The sequence below is a fragment of the Hemicordylus capensis genome, chromosome 5, assembly GCF_027244095.1.
Source record: "Hemicordylus capensis ecotype Gifberg chromosome 5, rHemCap1.1.pri, whole genome shotgun sequence".
In the NCBI taxonomy this organism is placed as follows: Eukaryota; Metazoa; Chordata; class Lepidosauria; order Squamata; family Cordylidae; genus Hemicordylus; species Hemicordylus capensis.
The window spans coordinates 255,675,279-255,693,183 of NC_069661.1; the positions used below are offsets into that span (position 1 = coordinate 255,675,279).

General features: G+C 46.7%; 1 protein-coding gene across 6 annotated transcripts; it reads right to left on the minus strand.

Annotated features, from left to right (window-relative positions):
• Positions 1-219: 219 nt before the first annotated feature.
• LOC128327248 (carboxypeptidase A2-like) lies at positions 220-17,583 on the minus strand. 6 transcript variants are annotated; one of them, XM_053255781.1, is made up of 12 exons: positions 17,519-17,583; positions 16,365-16,678; positions 14,820-14,901; positions 13,481-13,615; positions 10,357-10,455; positions 9,929-10,030; positions 5,581-5,682; positions 4,534-4,644; positions 4,330-4,420; positions 3,863-4,062; positions 2,459-2,543; positions 220-511 (listed from the first exon to the last, which is right to left on the minus strand). In XM_053255781.1, the coding sequence occupies exons 2-12, from the start codon at positions 16,502-16,504 to the stop codon at positions 324-326; spliced, it is 1,335 nt and encodes a 444-aa protein (XP_053111756.1). In that variant the 5' UTR covers positions 16,505-16,678; positions 17,519-17,583; the 3' UTR covers positions 220-323. The 6 variants fall into 6 exon arrangements, with proteins under 6 accessions (XP_053111756.1, XP_053111759.1, XP_053111761.1 ...); XM_053255784.1 differs by lacking the exon at positions 17,519-17,583 and having other exon boundaries at positions 16,166-16,407; positions 16,512-16,732; XM_053255786.1 differs by lacking the exons at positions 14,820-14,901; positions 17,519-17,583 and having other exon boundaries at positions 16,166-16,407; positions 16,512-16,732.
• Positions 17,584-17,905: the final 322 nt, after the last annotated feature.

The following is a 17,905-nucleotide window of genomic DNA, read 5'->3' on the forward strand; positions in this document are numbered from 1 at the left end:
TAGCTGTTTTGTTGGCTTTACTGTGTTTTAATAGTTTGATTTTAATTGTTAATTTGTTTTAATTGTTTTTATCATGTTGTGAACCGCCCTGAGCCATTTTTGGAAGGGCGGTATATAAATCTAATCAATCAATCAATAAAATAAAATAAACAAAGAGCAGTGACAGAAGAGCGACCGTGGTGGGCAAAAAGACACAAGACAGAGAAATGTTTGCCAGTAACTTTGATGGAACCACCGACTGACAAAGCAGCTGGGACCATGGAGCAGCTTTCTGGCCACAGCGGCACTGGGTGGCTGCTGGCACATGCCCTGCTCCGCCCCGCTCAGTAGGGATGGTCTCGCACATGCTCAAAGATGGTCATCAGCGCCAGCCAGGTCTCTTGGGCTGTTGGGACGATCTGATTGGCCGGCAAGAGGAACCCGTAGCGGCCCGTATCGCGCAGTTCAAAGGCAAACGAGTATTTGATGCCGTAGTCATAAGTCCAGTCAATGCTGCCCCCACTGGCTTGGTCTGAAAGGGAGAAAACAGGGATGAGGGCCAGATCTATGGGTTCCCGGGCTCCCTGTACAGGGCAGAGTGAAGTTCTGTGTAACATGAAGGGGGTGTGGAGGTACAGCATGTGTCAAGTGCCAGCTTCAGTTAAAAGGAGCCCAGGAGGATGAGGCCTATGGCGGATTAACGTAGTAGCAAATGTAGCATTTGCTACGGGCCCCGCATTTTCAAGGACCCAGCACGCCCGGCTTCCAACTGGGAATTAAATTTAAACTTTACCTGTTTTATTTGGTCCATGTTAGATAAAATATCTCTTTTCTGCTAAATGTGCCTTTTAAGAGAAGGTCCAGCACAGCATTTGTCCATTGGCTGCTGCTGGTGCCTACCACATTTTTCTTTTTAGAGTGTGAGCCTTTTGGAGACAGAGAATCATCTATCCACTCTTTATTTTTTATGTAAACCACTTTGAAAATTATAAATGTTCACTGTTGTAGTAAATGTGAGTTTGTGGCTTGGTCTCCCATACTCCAAAATATAGCAAATGAAAAAAATTGAATTACTTTACTATGCAAGTAAAAAAATTATGTTTTAATATTTATGTGCACTTTTTTAAATTTAGGGCCCATTTATAACATATGCTACAGGCCCCGCACTAGCTTAATCCGGCCCTGGATGAGGCTATGGCTCTGGGGTCGAGCATCTAATTTGCAATGGCGGATGACACAGGTTCAATCCATCCCCTGCAGGTGATGTAAAGAACGGCTGCCAGACAGCATAGACAATACTCTAGGGCAGGGTTCCCAACCTGTGGGCCTCCAGATGTTGCTGAACTACAACTCTCAACATCCCCAGCCACAATACATTGTAGCTGGGGATGATGGGAGTTGTAGTTCCACAACATCTGGAGTGCCACAGGTTGGGAACCCCTGCTCTCGGCGGATCAATGGTCTGACTCAGTAAAAGGTAGCTTCCTATGTGACTCAGTAGAAGATGTGTACAGATTTACATGCATTAAGCAAACATACATCTATCCCATTCCAAGCCCAGAGAGTTTCTGTAGACAAAAGGGGTGGTGGCGGCAGCAGCATTTTGAATCCACCAATAATACAGAACAGTTTTAGGAGAAGCCTAGCCAGGCAGCTCAGCAGGGATGATTCAGCATTTCTTTCTGTCAGTAATCTAGGCACCCGGCAGGGGAGTCTAGGATGTAGCTCACAAAAGTCTGGATTGCAGAAGCTAAAGCACAGCTTGGACTCTCTCTCTGGCCCAGGCTGCAGGCTGTCAACACTACAGATGATGTACGTTGTCTTCCAGTGGCTAACTGTAAGTTGTAGATGTGCTTTATAGTCCAAGCAAATAACTCTCAGCTGGCAGGGATTCAAGGCCTATCAGCCCTCTGCAAGAGGCCTTTACTTCTCCTGATGGATTCCAGCTGTGTGTGCCATCTCGTGACCCATCTCTGCTGTGGAGTCAGTGGGGGTTGCCTGAACAACTCATCCACCGGTTCGTCAGTCCCTGTCTTTGCTGCCTCAGACTGCTGTGCCTGCTCTGAGACATCAGCCGGACCTGCCTCAGCCGTCTCTTGGGAACAGACAGCCGGGCTCTGCCCCTCAGGCACCCCTGCATCCGCTGAAGGGCTGTCAGCATTCCCTTCCTCCTCGCTGTCTGAAACCGAGGGCGTGACACTTTCCCTCACGTGAGTTTGCTCTGAGACAAAGGCTTTAATCTGCTACAGGAGACCTTAAATGACAAGTACCCTAAGTTTGGGAAGGACTGGGGTTTTTCCTGTTTTCCTGGTTTGATGGTTTAAGTTGCATATTTTTCTTTTCTTTTCCCTGAGAAGAACTATGTTTTGGAAATTTCTTAATAAACATGATTTATTAAGAAAGGAAGTGCAAGAGTAAAGTACTCACAAATAACCGAGCAAATGGGCTAAGAAAGGAAGTGCAAGAGTAGAGTACTCACAAATAACCGAGCAAATGGGTCCTACTTTAAAACGGGTCCCATAGAGTGAACTCAGAGCATTGCTCGCCGCTTTCCCCACATATTCCTAGAAGGAAAGAAAAAGCCATTGATGGGGTCACAACCACCTTAAAACATCTGTAACTAAAAAATATATATGTTGGAATCTACTTGCCCATGGAAGGTCACAAGACTGTGCTTTGCTGAGGCAGCCAAGGGGATCCCTAATTAAAGGGATCAGTAATTCTGAGACAATAAATCCCCTATCCCAGGAGTTCTCAACCTTGGGTCTCCAGATGTTGTTGGCTACAGTTCCCAACATCCCCAGCCACAATGACCAAATACCACTGTGGCTGAAGTTAGTGGGCATTGTGAGCCAACAACATCTGGGCCCAAGACTGAGAACACCTACCTTAATTTATTTTAGACACTCATTTGCTTATAGCAGAATACATATAATCAGAATCTGAAGTGAGCAAGAAACAAGGAACAGAGCCCCTGGATAATTAGGGGCTCATAATTTGCTTTGTATCTCTAGTTAAGTGACCCAACTCTACAGTCAGTGAGTCTGTCCAGGCGGTGGTTTATTCCAACGTGAACACTGATTCTTACAGGCAATTTTATGGAGGGTTCAAACGATGTTCTTCATATCCTACAAATTCGTTGTACGATCTGTATGACAGTCTGTGAAACACCAGTGTCTTTTCATACAATCGCTGGGATCACACAATTGCAAGGATCTTGGTTAAAAAGTTAATCAGGGTTAGTGAGTCCTGTGGAGCTGATTGTGAGAACCCAGATTTTCAAGAACAACCCTAGTCAAACTGCTCTGGTTAACCAGCATTTAACCAGGTTAAATAACTGGGATCAGATCCACAGATTTTGGTGTGGATGTTTGTTGAGGATCCCCTGGCTCACCCAGTGTGGGAGGTCCCGGCAGTGTGGGGTCACATTGTGCCTGGGTCGCTGATGTCTCCCAATCAGTTTAATCCCCTGAAGCCTCCTCTCTCTCTCCCATGTGGGGGTTCCAGGGTCCAGGACCATGACACCCCCCCACAGTGTTTCCCACTTCTCTGCCCCCCTGGTGCAGATAGAAAACAGTGGGATGAGCTAGTGCACAAACGCTTATGTATAGACACCCACTCATGACTCCACACTCAGTTCATTGCTTTGTCTAATAACCAGCGGTATGGTCCTTAGATCTGGTGTGCAGACGATGATGTGAACCTCAGCATTCTCTGCAAGCCATCAATGACCTAAGATTGACCACAGTTTGGTGCGCAGGATGTTCCTATCCTGAAATCCAGAAGCATTTAAACAGAGGCATTTGATACTCAGTAAAGGTGGTGAAACAAAGAGTATCCCCTTTATATGGGAGAGAGGAGGACCCAATGGCCCACGCCTTACCAGTTCATTGTAATCCTTGGGGTTGGAGCATTTGTACCCAAAGGGGAACATCAGAAGCTGCGAGTAGCTGTGGACGCTGATAAAGGCCTTGACATTCCCATGGTTCTTGATGAAATCCACAATGGACCTCACTTCTACTTCGGAATTGGCACTGGGTCCATGGTAAGAATCGGAGCAGGGGTTGTTACTGGCTCCAGGTCCTGTCAGGGCAGAAAGCCAAAATGGATGGATGGATGGATGGATGGATGGATTGATTCATCACATTTCTATACCGCCTGATATATGCATCTCTAGGCAGTGTACCAGGGACGTAGCAAGGGGAGAGAGGGTCCATGTTCACCCCTCTCCCTGGCGGCCCCTCGGAGTGAGGGAGATAATGAAGAAAATAGGGAGGGGGGGAGCTGGGGGGGCGGGCCCGGGTTCTTTCAACCCATCCGCTCAATTATAGCGACACCCCTGTGGTGTACCTCCAAAACCGGCATCCCAGTTCCTGTTGGGGTCCACTCCTATGCAACTGCTGCCCGGGATCTTGGAGCGGGTCTTCCTCCACATGCGGTTCTGAATGCATGGAAGGAAAGGGCACCATTTCAAAGCCGCCACGAGGGGAGGCCAGAGCGGCATGGAGCATCCCACTTGGAAAGAGGGAGGCGGAGCAGGGTGGAGCGACTCACTTTGGTGTGAGAAAACACGTATCCATCTGGATTGGCAACAACCAGCAGGATAATATCCATTGTGTCTAACAAGGAAGTTAATGACGGGTCGTTCCCATAGTCAGAGGCAATCTAGAGGAAGCAAAAAAGATGGTTTCTCTCTCAGCATGTTCCGTTAGGGTTGCCAGGTCCCCCAGAATTTAGGGTAGACCCCAGATTTTGGCTCCTCCACCCAGCTGTTAAATTCCACCCGGATTTACATGGATTTCAAATGTGCTGCCCAGATTGCCCAGATTTTACTCTGGATCCAATCACATGGGAGGGCAGAGAAGGAGGAGAAAGTATACAGAACTGTCAAATAAATAAATATGCAAATTAGTTGCATCACAATTCGCATAATATACAAATTAGGCCACCCGGATTTGAGGAGCTTGAATAGGGCAACCCTCGTTTCAGCAGACCCAGCCAGCAGTGGTATCTAAGGTCTTCTTGCCCTTAAGACCGGGAACCAAATGCACCCCACCTTGCAAGCAGTGGCAGCAATAGCCGCCACTGGGTTTCATGTGTGCCCCTCCATGCGCACATGCACTCACTCGCTTGGATGGCATGGCAGGCAGTGCAATGTGACAACGGAAGCTGAGTTTCACTTCTCCAATTCTGCACTCTCACAATCTTATACTCGGGGACCACAAGCTGATTTTCTCTTTGGTCCCCTGTTTTGCATGCAGAAGGTCCCACGTTCAGTCCCTGGCAGGATCTCCAGGTAGGGCTGTGACAAAGGCCTTTGTCTGAAACTCTGGAGAGTCACTGCCAGTCAGAGTAGGCAGTGCTGAACTAGATGGACCAAAGGTCTGACTCAACAGAAGGCAGCTTCCTTTCTAATCAGTGACCATTTATATACCAACTCTCCAGCTGGTTCAGGGGAGGAGTGTATGGACCAATCATTGCAATGAAACACTTTGCATCTGGGCCTGAAGCTATACAAAGTGCCTTCCTTGTGTTCTATGTTTCAGTTCCAACAGGCGACTTGGGTACAAAACAAGCAAGATCAGCGATGGATGGGCTGACCTTTTTCGCAGTCCACAGGGCGGTAGCTTGGGTGACCCATTCACGAGCATGGATGCCAGCGTCAATCCAGATTGCAGGCCGGCCACGTCCTCCAGTGCTGAACTATAAAGTGGAATGTAAATGGGATCAGCATGCAGAACAGACCCGGCCAATTTTGAAACAGCGATGCTGGCATTCATTTCCAAACACAGTATGGTAGAAAGTGCTAGTTTTACCCTTGATTTATTTTATTTTTTAAATTACAATTACATAGAAAAAAGAAATGTATGTAAGAACACAGAGGAAGACACAGGTAAAAAAGAGTAAAACAAATAAATAAATGAAAAGGGGAAAAAAACACCTTAAGTCATCAGATGGAACAACCTTAGGTTATTTTGTATACAAATACCCTACTTTATTGCTATAATAAAATACTTAATACCCTTAAAAAAGAAACTACAATAAAGATAACAGCACCTTAATACTCATTAAACAATCTCTAATCATCAAGATCCATTACAGTAATATTCATTTATGTCCAAAGATTTCTGTCGAATAAATGTCCAGCTCTTTCAAATCATGGATTAAATATGTGGTCCACAATCAGATAAAAGGTCCACATATCATGTAGTAAACAGGTTTCCAGCCTTGGGTACCCAGATACTGTTGGACTACAACTCCCATAATCCCCAGCCATTGTAGCTAAGGATGGTGGGAGTTGTAGCCCCAGAATACCTGGGAAGTCAGGTTTGGGGACCCATGGCATAATGGTTATCTTCCTTGATTCTGTTTTCAATTAAGTGTATGCATGTCATTAAATGATTTTTGCCCAGACCACATTCTATTAAACCCATCTGTTGTCAGTGGAGCAGGGGCATACCAAGGTTGGAGTGGGCCCAGAGACAAAATCTTAAAATGGACCCCTCACTGCCTTCCTCTCCTTCTCCGGGCCCCATGTCTCTGCTGCAGCAGAAGAACGTTACGGACATGTGTAATATAGTGTAGCAGACGAACAGAGGACAGGAGACTACAGTTACAAGGTGTAAACAACAGCAGAACCAAATAAGACAACAGTATCAGCTTTGTGAAATACAAGAGGGCAATTCACGCTTGCTGCCACGAGACCAGCTCTCCTCCCCTTCTGTGGGTTCCAAAGGCAGCTTCTGTTCCAAGCTTAACCATTTCTGTCAGGGCTGTAGCATGGCGGGATTTAAAACACAACAACAGTATCTTTCATTTGGAAAAGGCAGGTGAAGGCATATCCAGGCAAACCAGTGTAAAATTAGCAAACCATCAGGAAGGATGCTAGGCTAGCTCCACTCTTCCCAACCCTCAAGTATTGTGAGCCATTCTGGGAGCAAGCAACCAGAGGTGCTCTAACCCCCGGACCTCAGGGACCCAGTCCGGTCCCCCAAGGTCTGGGGGGGAGGGCTCCAAATGGCTGGGGCTGGGGGCCTCCAGCAGCCACACCACCCCGCCAAACCTCCGCTTTAAAAAAAATTATCCTTACCGTGGCTGCAGGGGGGGAGCAGAGCAGTCCAGAGTGGACCGACGCTGGGCCCGTCCATTTGGGCCAGCGTCTTTTACCAACTGCAAGGCGCACCTGCAGAGTTGGGATTGTCACAAGCCCATGACGGCATGGGCTTCCAACAATATCTAAACTGCGCAGGCACACCTCACAGTTGGTAAAAGACACCGGCCCGAACGGACGGGACCAGTGTCACTCCAGTCTCTACCCGCCCCGCCCCCCGCCACCACTGGGGGAGGGGGAAGAGGGGTGAAGGACTGCTCGGCTCCCCCCCCCAAGTCACCCCTTCGCCGCAGTAAGAATTAAAAAAACACAGTGGAGGTTTGGTGGGGGCCTCACATGTGGGTGGGGGTCACAGCTGGGCAGTCCAGGTGCCCAAATTACCTAGGTGCATCTCTGCAAGGATTTTTTTTTTTTTTTTGGAGAACTTGTTTGGTTGGAAAACAATTGAATATATTTTCAACAACCACGGCATCATCAGAGAACCGATCAATAAACTCCCTGCCTCCACCCCCTCTTTCCTTTCCACAGAGAGGAAAATGACTCATTGCAAGTTGGAAGACGATCACTTCAAGTGGGTCATCAGGACTTAGAGCAGGCCTGCACAACATAAGGCCCGGGGGCCGGATTCGGCCCGCAGGGACTATTTTACTGGCCCCCAGGTATCCTGCAGCAATACAGGAGCTGGAAACTGCCTTATAGCGCCATCCTGTGCATGCTTTCTCAGAAATATGCTCCATTGGTGTGCCCAGTGAGGCTTACTCCCATGTAAGCATGCCGAGCATTGCAGCCTGAAAGCAACAACAATTTAGGGAGAGGAGAGGACTTGGCATTTGTTTGGGGCTGGCATGCATTCTAGGGGCCCCACTGATTGAGCAGTGACAGGACCTTTTCTCTAGTCACTATCCTTGGTTGAAACTAGGGGTCCATTGACAGGGGGAATAGAGCCACAAGTAACTAATAATAATATTTTTAATTTTAATGCAATACTGTGCTAAAAATTGACCTTGGCCCCTGTACACCAAGTTGTGGATGGTTCCAGCCCTCCAGGGCATTTGAGTTGTGCAGCCCTGACTTAGAGGGAAGAAACCCAATCATTTAAAATCATTTTTTAACAGTTAAAAATAGCTTGAGTAAAAACCATCTCTCTCACACACACTCCATAAATGTGGGAAGCAGGGAAAAATACAAATCACAAAGCCTCGCTGCTGCTGCTGCTGCTCTCCTCCGCCCCGACTAACATAAGGGAAATCAGGAGTCACAGAGAACCTGCTTGGGGAGATTGCAGCTCACATTCCTGGCTATGGGGCTGGAGAGAGGGCAAGGACTGGCCTTGGGGGCCCCTCAGAGGCTGCGGGCCAGGAGACATCCGTCTCCCTTTGTCTCGTTAATGGTATACCCATGGTGGAGCACCTGCATCAGAGCCAGCCCACCAGCAAGGTGTGGTGAGGCAGTCACTTCAGGGAGCAGCTTGGCAGAGGCAGCCATGGCCTCCACATGCTTTAAAAAAATTTTTATGTCCCAGCAGCTTGCCTAGGGAGCAAGAGGCTGTTAGTTTGAAACCCCGCCTGTGTGCTTCCCAGACTGTGCCTAATAAATACATATTTGTAGTTGCCTATATTGGGCAGCAGCGATATAGGAAGGTGCTGGAGGCAGATGCTCACTTCAGAGACAACGACAAAGGCATCATCTCATACTGCGTGGGAGGAAGGCAATGGTAAACCCCTCCTGTATTCTACCAAGAAAACCACATGGCTCTGTGGTCTCCAGGAGTGTCGACACCAACTCGATGGCACAATCTTTCCTTCCTCCAAGGAGCCCAGAGTGATGTACATGGCTATGTTTATCCTCACAACAACCCTGTGAGGTAGGTTAGGCTGAGAGATATGTGACTGGCCCAGAGTCACCCAGTGAGTTTCATGGTTGAAAGGAGATTTGAACTCGGGTCTCCCTGGTGGCTTTACACACAAGGCTTCTGCCCCAAATCTCCTTCAGAAGAGAGTGTGTGCATTCACACACCAGCCAAACTTACCTCGAAGTCCCTTCGAGATTTTTGGACCCACTCCACACACAAACCGGCTTTGTGATGCAAATTCTAGTTTATCTCAACATATGTCTGGGTTTTTAAAATGCTAGTTTTAAGCTACTTTTTTTCTGAAAACGCCAGAACAAATGGGGGAGGCACTGACATAGAATCATTAGCATGATAAGAGGCATCTTCAGAAATGCAGATCTATATCTGCAAGGAGCTCTCTCTTCTCTCCCCCCCACCCCCTCCCCGCCATTGGCTAGAAGGAAAACACTGCCACCTGCCATGTGGACTTGTTTCAAAACAAACCCAAGAGCAGAGGGGAGAGGCTGCTTCCCTCAATGCCGCGAACATACTTCGAAGTAGCTTCGCTCAACGTTTACCCCGAAGCCTGAAGCCAAGTGCGAATAACTCCCTGGTCCTAGTCCAACACTCTAGCCACTACACCACACTGTCTCACCATTCATGGCACCATTCACAGCTTCCTACCCTACCCTACCCAGTGGCATTAGCAGTGGTCCTGCTGCAACTCACCCCTGCTGGGCTCCCCACTTCCTACTACTACTTGTCCAACTACCTGCCCTTTCAAATATCACGGGGCAGGGTAGGGCAGAGAACACAGGGGAGTGCAGCGGGCCCATCCTTTCTGCATTTTGTTCTTTGCTCCCCACCTTTTCCAAAGGCATTTTGCTCACCATCGTGCCCTCCACGTGTGATAATGCAAAATGAGTGTATACCTTTCCTTCTGCCAAAATACTAGAGGGATATGGGGTCGTTAACTCCAAATCTTGGATCTGTTCACTTCAAGATACCTTGAGGGCGTAGAGGGGCCGTTTTTCGTAAGACTCTCCAATCTGGAGCTTGCTCACAAGCTGGGAGTGTTCAGCCACAATGTCGTCCATAGCTTGGTAAATCTAAAATTCAACATAGTTATATTGTCAGCAGATTACAACAACAAGAAGAAACAACTTTATTTATTAGCTGCCCCATAACAAATTGTTCTCTGGGTGGCTCACAACACAGCATTAAAACATCAAGTAAAAACAACACATGGAATCAACACACACAATACATCAGCAGATGCATCAGCAGATGTTTGTTGGAGGATGTTCAAGTGCAAGAGCAGAAAAGCAATTAGGTATGGCAACTAGAACATTCCAGGCCGCTCTGCTGTCAAGGACTTGGCTCTATAAGCTAACTGGGTTAGTGGGAGGAGAAGAGCAAACCCTGCCCCACTTACAGATTCCAGGGGGTGATATGCAGCATAGTTGAAACCCTTGCTGCCACGTTCCCGTCGCTGGTTGAGCTCCATCTCTCGAGCTTCTTCAGCCACTACAGCCTAAGACAAGAACATCCATCAGCATGGAAAATGCACCCTCCCTCCCCAGGGTTTTTCACCAGGTTTTCACCCCTGGAAAATAAACCCCACCCACAACATCAAGCTCTACCCACAAATGCAGATAAGCTGGGCATAGGAGCGATCTAGAGCTGCCTAAGGGTACAGTGGGGAAGACTTGAGTAGCAAGCCAGAGGTTGCCGGTTCGAATCCCTGCTGGTATGTTTCCCAGACTATGTTCCCCAGAATATGGGAAATACCTATATTGGGCAGCAGCAGTACAGAAGATGCTGAAAGGTATCATCTCACATTGCACGGGAAGAGGCAATGGTGAACTCCTGTATTCTACCAAAGACAACCACAGGGCTCTGTGGGTGCCAGGAGTCAACATCGACTCGACAGCACACTTTACTTTAGGAGCGATCTGGACTTTGAACAACCTGCTGCAGGGGGTTTGGGATGCAGGGGGTTTAGATGCATCGATTGGTTCCCTGCAAACTGAGAACAACATTTGAAAACTAGGACATGCCCTCACACATTTCTTAGAACCCATGATAGATTGCTGCATGTTTGTCTAGCAAGAAGGAACAGTAGCAGGCGTGCTGACTATGGCATGGTGAGTGCCAACCTGAGGCTCTCCCCAGCTGTTGTTGGACTACAGTTCCCATCATCCCCACCTGCACTGGCAGCTGGGAATGGTGGGAGTTGTAGTTCAACAACAGCTAGAGAGCCTCAGGTTGACTGTACCCCTGGACTACAGAATACACGGTTGATGTGTCCGTGTGGCATTCCCTACTACATCATCATACGGGAATCATGTTTTCAGGAAAATTCTGAACTGGGAGTTTGAGAGATGGGAGTGATGGGAGTTTGGGGATGGAGCCACTCTGGGAAGAGCATCGAGGCTCCAAGTTCCTTCCCTGGCAGCATCTCCAAGATGGGGCTGAGAGAGATTCCTGCCTGCAACTTTGGAGAAGCTGCTGCCAGTCTGTGAAAACAATAGCTAGATAGACCAATGGTCTGACTCAGTATATGGTAGCTTCCTATGTTCCTATGAGTGCCCTTTCTCCTGAATGCCCACTGAACTGGGAGAAGGAAAAATCTAATCGCAGGTGAATTTCTTGTGACCACCATCAGGTTTTTGGAAACTGCTTTGGATAATAACGGAGCAGCTTGTGACTCGAGGATAGTTCACACAACCAGCGGGTCATGGCTGGGAGCATGATGAAATCCCTGCACATATTTGCTCTCCAGTTCCAGCCAGCCATGCATGGGCAGCATTGAACTTTCTATGCACCTGTGGAGGAAATTCTTGCCAGTGCAGAGTCTCTGTCAATGGTTCTCTTTGCCAGTCCAGATGGCTCAGGCTGGACAACAAAATAAATTAAAACGTCGTTCAAATATCCTCACTCTGAACACTCTCAGCCAACTGAAAGTCTCCTGCTCCTGTCTCTGCCTATCCTTTGAGGGCTAAAGGCCACCTCCAGCCTCAAAGGCAGGATGCCTCTGAGTACCAGTTGCAGGGGAGTAACAGCAGGAAGGAGGGCATGCCCTCAACTCCTGCCTGTAGGCTTCCAGCGGCATCTGGTGGGCCACTGTGCGAAACATGATGCTGGACTAGATGGGCCTCCTTGGGCCTGATCCAGCAGGGCTGTTCTTATGTTATTATGTTTATTATGCCTAGAACTGCCTCCCAGAACATATAAACTGCAGTGTCTCCTCTGTCCTGCCCATCAAATCCCTCCCCCAAATCCTGCATTCCCCCTTTGGGTGATTCTCTCTGGGGTGGCCTTTCCATGAGACAAGGTGAGGTGGGCTCCCCAAAAGGCAGATGGTTGGCGTACTAGCAAGATGATGCCCCCAGCACCACCTCACCTGCCTCCATCTGCCATCCCCACATCATGGGAGCCCATCAGCCCCTACATCTTCATCTTCATCATCATCATCATCAAGAAGTGGGGGCTCCTCTCTCCTTTCTCCACTTCCCTTCTCCACTTTCCTGTGCACACCTTCCTACTGCTCCCTGATTAATGAAAAAGGGGAGTCAGCAGAAGAGGGAACAAGGAAAGGGCCGTAGAAAACTGGAGATACCCTAGAGAAGCTTTACAGTTGTGCATGTAGAAACATCAAGGAAAATATTTATTTATTCATTAATTCATTCAGTTTATGTACCACCCTTCCTACAGTGGCTCAGGGCAGTTCACATTAAAATCAAAAGCACATAAAATAAAAAACCATTTAGAAGCAGGTTAAAATTAAAATTGAAACTAGATAGCATTAAAAGCCAGGCTGAAAAGATAGGTCTTTAAGGCTCTCCTGAAAGCCTTATAGAGAAAGAGGAGAAGGACATGCAAGGGGGCAGGATGCGGCACACAGAGATCTTGGCCTACCACTGAATTCTCTGATGTCTTGATTCTATCGCTTGTTTTTAGACTGTAAGCTCCTTGGGAACAGGGACCGCTTTATGTTGCCTATGTAACTTGGTAAGACACTGTGTATGCTGACGGTGCAATATTAATTCACCCAAGCTTTCTCAGCTTCCTAAATTTTTAAGTTTTAATTTCTGGTTTATTTTTAAATTGTTAAATTGTTTTTAGTTTTTGTATGTGTTTTTAACTTGTTTTATGCTATTGTTTTTGTATATGTTTTTAACTTGTTTTATGCTATTGTTAACCGCCCAGAGACGAAAATTTGGGGCGGTATACAAATTTGATAAAATAAATAAATAAATAAATAAATAAATAAATAAATAAGTAACTATAATTCATTAATAATAGTATTCTACTGTCTGCAAACTGTGCTCCAGGTAAGGCTTTGGAGAATCTGCAGTGGTCAGGGGCACTGGTGACTCTCTTCACATCTTTGTAGTCCAATTCTGTTTGCTTGCTTGTTGGTTAATTAACTAGTTAATTGCATTAATATCCTGCCTTTCTTCCATCATATCCATCATGGTATATATGGCCCTTGCCAAATGATAGGCAAAAGTGGGTTTTACGGATTCACTGGCAAGTCCTGGTTCATGGCCTACCTGGACATCTTCGATCATGACATAATACTTCATCTGGTGGGACTCCAGAAAGACTTTCACATCTTGGAGGCAGGGAAGTGGCACTTGGATATCCACAGGACGGCCGGGATACGAAGGGAACCTCCAGAAATCGAGCTGGCAAACCAAAAAGCAGAATAAATGAAGGAATCCTTGGGAGGAAAAGAGCACCAGGGAGCATTCTACAAGGTGCCCAGACTTGCCCCGGGGAGGAACAGGGAGCAGGAACATCAGCACACAATGGCAACAGAGGAAGACAGGAGGAAGAGAAGTGAGGCTGGGCTGGAAGCAACCTCACCACATTTATTTCAAACACAGCTCCAGAAGAAAGAAAAAGAGAGAGCATTCACAACTGCCAGAAGCCATATTGATACAGGAAGACCTCATTAATCACGGGTCCAGCACTCGCAGTTTTGTGTATCCATGGTTGGGTAATTGGCACCCGACCTTGGAATACGTGAGGTTAACCCGGCACAAAAAGGGTTAAATCCACGTATCTGCAGATCTGAGGCAGTCGGAAATTGCTGCGGAGGTAAATAAGAGCATCTCCTTCTCTGTTTGTTTTCAAGAATAACCTCAAGACCCTCCTGTTTTCTCAGGCTTTTGGCTAGAATTAATTTTAATTTTAAAAAACAAACAAACTTGTTTTAATAACTATTTTATTCTGTTGTGACTTTTGTATTGTATTGTGACCTCTGTATTTTAATTTGTGACTTTTAAATATTTTAAATTTTGTACACCGCCTAGAGATATACATATCAGGCAGTATAGAAATATGATAATTAATTGATTGATTGATTGATTTCTGGCTGCCATTTTGGGCACTGGAGCCATTTTGAGACTCATTTTGTCAAAAAAAACCAAAGTCATGATTTTTCTTTGTGCGGGGGTGGATTTTGGCACTTGTGGGGGGGCAGATATTGCGGAGTGCTGGAAGCCCACGGACTATGGTAGGGCACTATTTTTCCCCACCACCGTTTGGGCCCATTTTTACCACGATTTTCCAGACTCCAGGCACCTAACCCCCACAATTGCATTGACTGGAACCAGCTGCACAGGAAGTTCATTGTGCAACCTCTGCAGATGTCAGCACAACAGTGGGTGTGTTGCTCGTGCACCATGCACAGCACTGATTTGTGAAATGTGCCAATAGTGCTGCCCATCAGCAGACAGGCCTTTCCAGAAGCCCCGTCATTCTCTGATTCAGTTGTCATCCCAAGTTGTTTATTCACATTGCTGGATGGATCATTAGCAAACATTCCATATATATATATATATATATATATATATATATATATATATATATATGAGAATGACACACCTGGAGAGGTTCCATGGCTTCCAGTTGCTTCAGCAGGCGGACCTCCTCTGCACTGGATGGCTCCACCCGGATTACCTGGTCCCTACAAAGGAAATGCCAGGGTGTTTTTATTAGGGCTGCTGTCTGCTGCTTGCTGTCTTGAGAGTGTTCCATGTTCCCCATTTCTCCAAGAAGCTGGAAGTCCCAGGACAGATTTACTGGGTTGGTTTCACAAAGAGTTGTGAAGCAGGTTGTGTGAAAGACACAAACAAAAAGTTGTGTTTCATAGAACTTCAAAGTGTATTTCCCATCTTAAAATTTTACAGCATGGGAGTGCTCAGCCAAGTGAGTTTTGTAATTAGTTTTTAGTTTATATAACTCTCAGTTTTTAGCTTTTGAATTTTTTTTATTTGAACTTTACACTAATTGTGGTTTTTAACCTGACTCCTGCTAACCTGGCAAAGAGGCACCTTTTAACGTGGTGACTCTCTTTATTGAGCATGGGGAGAGTAACTGGCCCTATCCACCCCCAGCACAGTACCTCCAGTGACTGTTGCTGGTGTCTGTCTTATGTTTCTTTTTAGATTGTGAGCCCTTTGGGGACAGGGAGCCATCTTATTTATTTGTTATTTCTCTGTGTAAACCGCCCTGAGCCATTTTTGGAAGGGCGGTATAGACATCAAATAAATACAAATACATGCATACTTTTAACTTGTTTATTCAATTTGGTTAATTTTATTACTTGTATTGTATATTGTATCTATTTTATTGTTGTGAGCCACCCCAAACAGTAGTGTGCTGGAGGGGCAGGGTATAAATATTTTAAATTAATAAAATAAATAAAAAAATAATTAATTTAGCGATGTCCCTGGTTTGAATCTTGCACTCTGGTGCCTGGTTTGAACCAGGTTCAGTTCCTGGAAGTCTCTGGTTCAAAGCTATATATTCACTAGGAAGCTTTAAGCAAGATGTTCTCTTTCCATCTCAACCCGCTAAATGCAGTCCAGGAATAACAACACTGGCCTACCTTGCAGGGCTGCTGTGAACACTCTGAGCACGGTACCATGGTCTCTAAGCACCATGAATTCTTATGCCAGTTCCATGTCAGAAATGTTACGTAGAAAGAACCTATGTCCATTACTGCATTTAATAAATGTGCACATTTCTCTTGGGCAAAGCCACCCTGAAAACTAAACCAAGGTGAGGCATCCATTTTAAAAATGAATAAACAAAGTGTTTTGATACTTCCCAAAATGCAAACATTAAACCCTCTTCAGAATTGTGGTAGCTGCAACTAAAACATTGGAAAGAGAATAGAGAAAGCATCCCAGAAGAAGGTCAGTTCCCAAATCTAAAATAAAACTCACCCCACAAACATTTCCAGGCCCCAGGTTGCCCTGATGAGAACCCCGAGCAGCAGAATCAGCCTCATCTTTGGAGAGTTGTCCAGAAATAGGAATGTGAGGAACAAGCAAGATTGTATTTATGCACCCCTCTCACCAGGTGCACTTTCCAGAGATGCTCCATGTGTCTGAATTCCCATGCATGTCTAATGTTTCAAGGTACCTTGGTAGATAAGAAAGTCTCGCTGCTCGGAGGGCGTTGCTCACTGTGATAATGAGGGAGTTGCAGACGAGACTGGTGAGCAAAGGTGGTGCGAGGAAGCACCAAACCTCCCGCCTTAACTGCTGGGCCCAGGGCAACATGACTCACCATTTCCCAGTTGGCCAATGTGGCCCACTGTCAATCAAACCAAGGCACGTGGCTTTTATTTCAGGATGCGCTGTTTCAGTGCTTGGCAGCCATCTGTTTGCACAGCTGAAAAGGAACTGCAAAGGGGGTACAGCATCCCTTTCTCACTTTCTTTTTACTCTTCCTTGCTTGGCAAAGAGAAGCCATTCAGATTGAACTTCGGCAGGGGTGTTGCTAGGTACTTAAAAGATCCGTTGTCAGGGCTCACAAACCACCACCACCACCACCACCACCCGCCTTTTGATAATTAAACTCAATCATACCCCTCCCCCCAAGAATAATTTTATGCTGTATTTTGCTGAATCCATGACTAGGTTTTCTTTCCAAGTTTTTTAATATTAGAAATCGGGAGGACGTCTTAAATTCTGAGTCCTCTTCCTTTGGCATAAACACAGGTATAACCTGTATTTAGAAGCCACCTGTCCGTGTTTAGGGAGGAGGAATTCTCCAATTAACCTTCCCACACTCTCACACTGAATAACAGGCATGGGTTGGAGGAGGAGGGAAGTATAGTCACTCCACTCCTTCGCCTGTCAGCGGGAGCAAAGGTCCGTGCTCCTCTCTGGGAGTCCACCAGACTAACAAACCCCATCCTGCTGATCATCTTATCTTCGGCAGTCCCGGCCTTAAATAAATAAAGCACATCCCTAGGCCTGAGGGCTGGAGGCAGGTCCCAAGACCAACCACAAGTTTGAAGGACTTGCGCTAGGTCTTGGGATTGCCTCTCTGTTAGTTTGGCGGAGGAATGTGTCTTAGCTTATTGGGGATGGAGAGGCAGGGGGTGTGGTTCCTCATCAGGGGCCAGCTGTTTCAGTGATGGTGGGGAACAGAAGAAGAAAGAGCATTGGCAAGTCAGCAGGCTGTTACAGGGGAAGGCAAAACAGAAACTTAAGAGCTGTCTCCTCCTCCAGCTGCCCTGCCAGCTCTTTGACCTTGGGGAACAGCGCCAACTCCCTGCAGAAACTCACCTTGCTCCTTTGCAATGCCTGGTCCGCCCAAAATAAATTAGAAATTATCTATGATGTGATTGTGGATGAGGGAGCCGATCTGGTGTGCATTACAAAGACCTGGTTGGGAGAGGCTAGTGGCCCAGTTTGGTCCCAGCTTCTCCCTATGGGATACTCTGTTGTGGGGCAGGTGAGAGGACGTGGGCGGGGAGGTGGAGTGGCTGTGGTTTATATAAGAACAATATCAGGATCCCTGTCAGAGCACCTGCCTATATTGAGTGTTTGTACTTGAGTCTTGGGACCAGGGATAGAGTGGGATTTCTGTTGGTTAACCGATGACCCTGCTGCCCAATAGAAGCCCAAACTGAGCTGTCCAATTTGGTTGTGGAATTGGCATTGGAGAGTTTG

Excerpts from the sequence above, each read along its gene's own strand:
- LOC128327248 (XM_053255781.1), bottom strand. The coding sequence starts at position 16,504 with ATGTTGCCCTGGGCCCAGCAGTTAAGGCGGGAGGTTTGGTGCTTCCTC. Across the intron at positions 10,031-10,356 it reads CATATCACCCCCTGGAATCT|ATTTACCAAGCTATGGACGA; the intron begins GTAAGTGGGGCA and ends GTTGAATTTTAG. Across the intron at positions 4,645-5,580 it reads CCCTGTGGACTGCGAAAAAG|ATTGCCTCTGACTATGGGAA; the intron begins GTCAGCCCATCC and ends TGCTTCCTCTAG.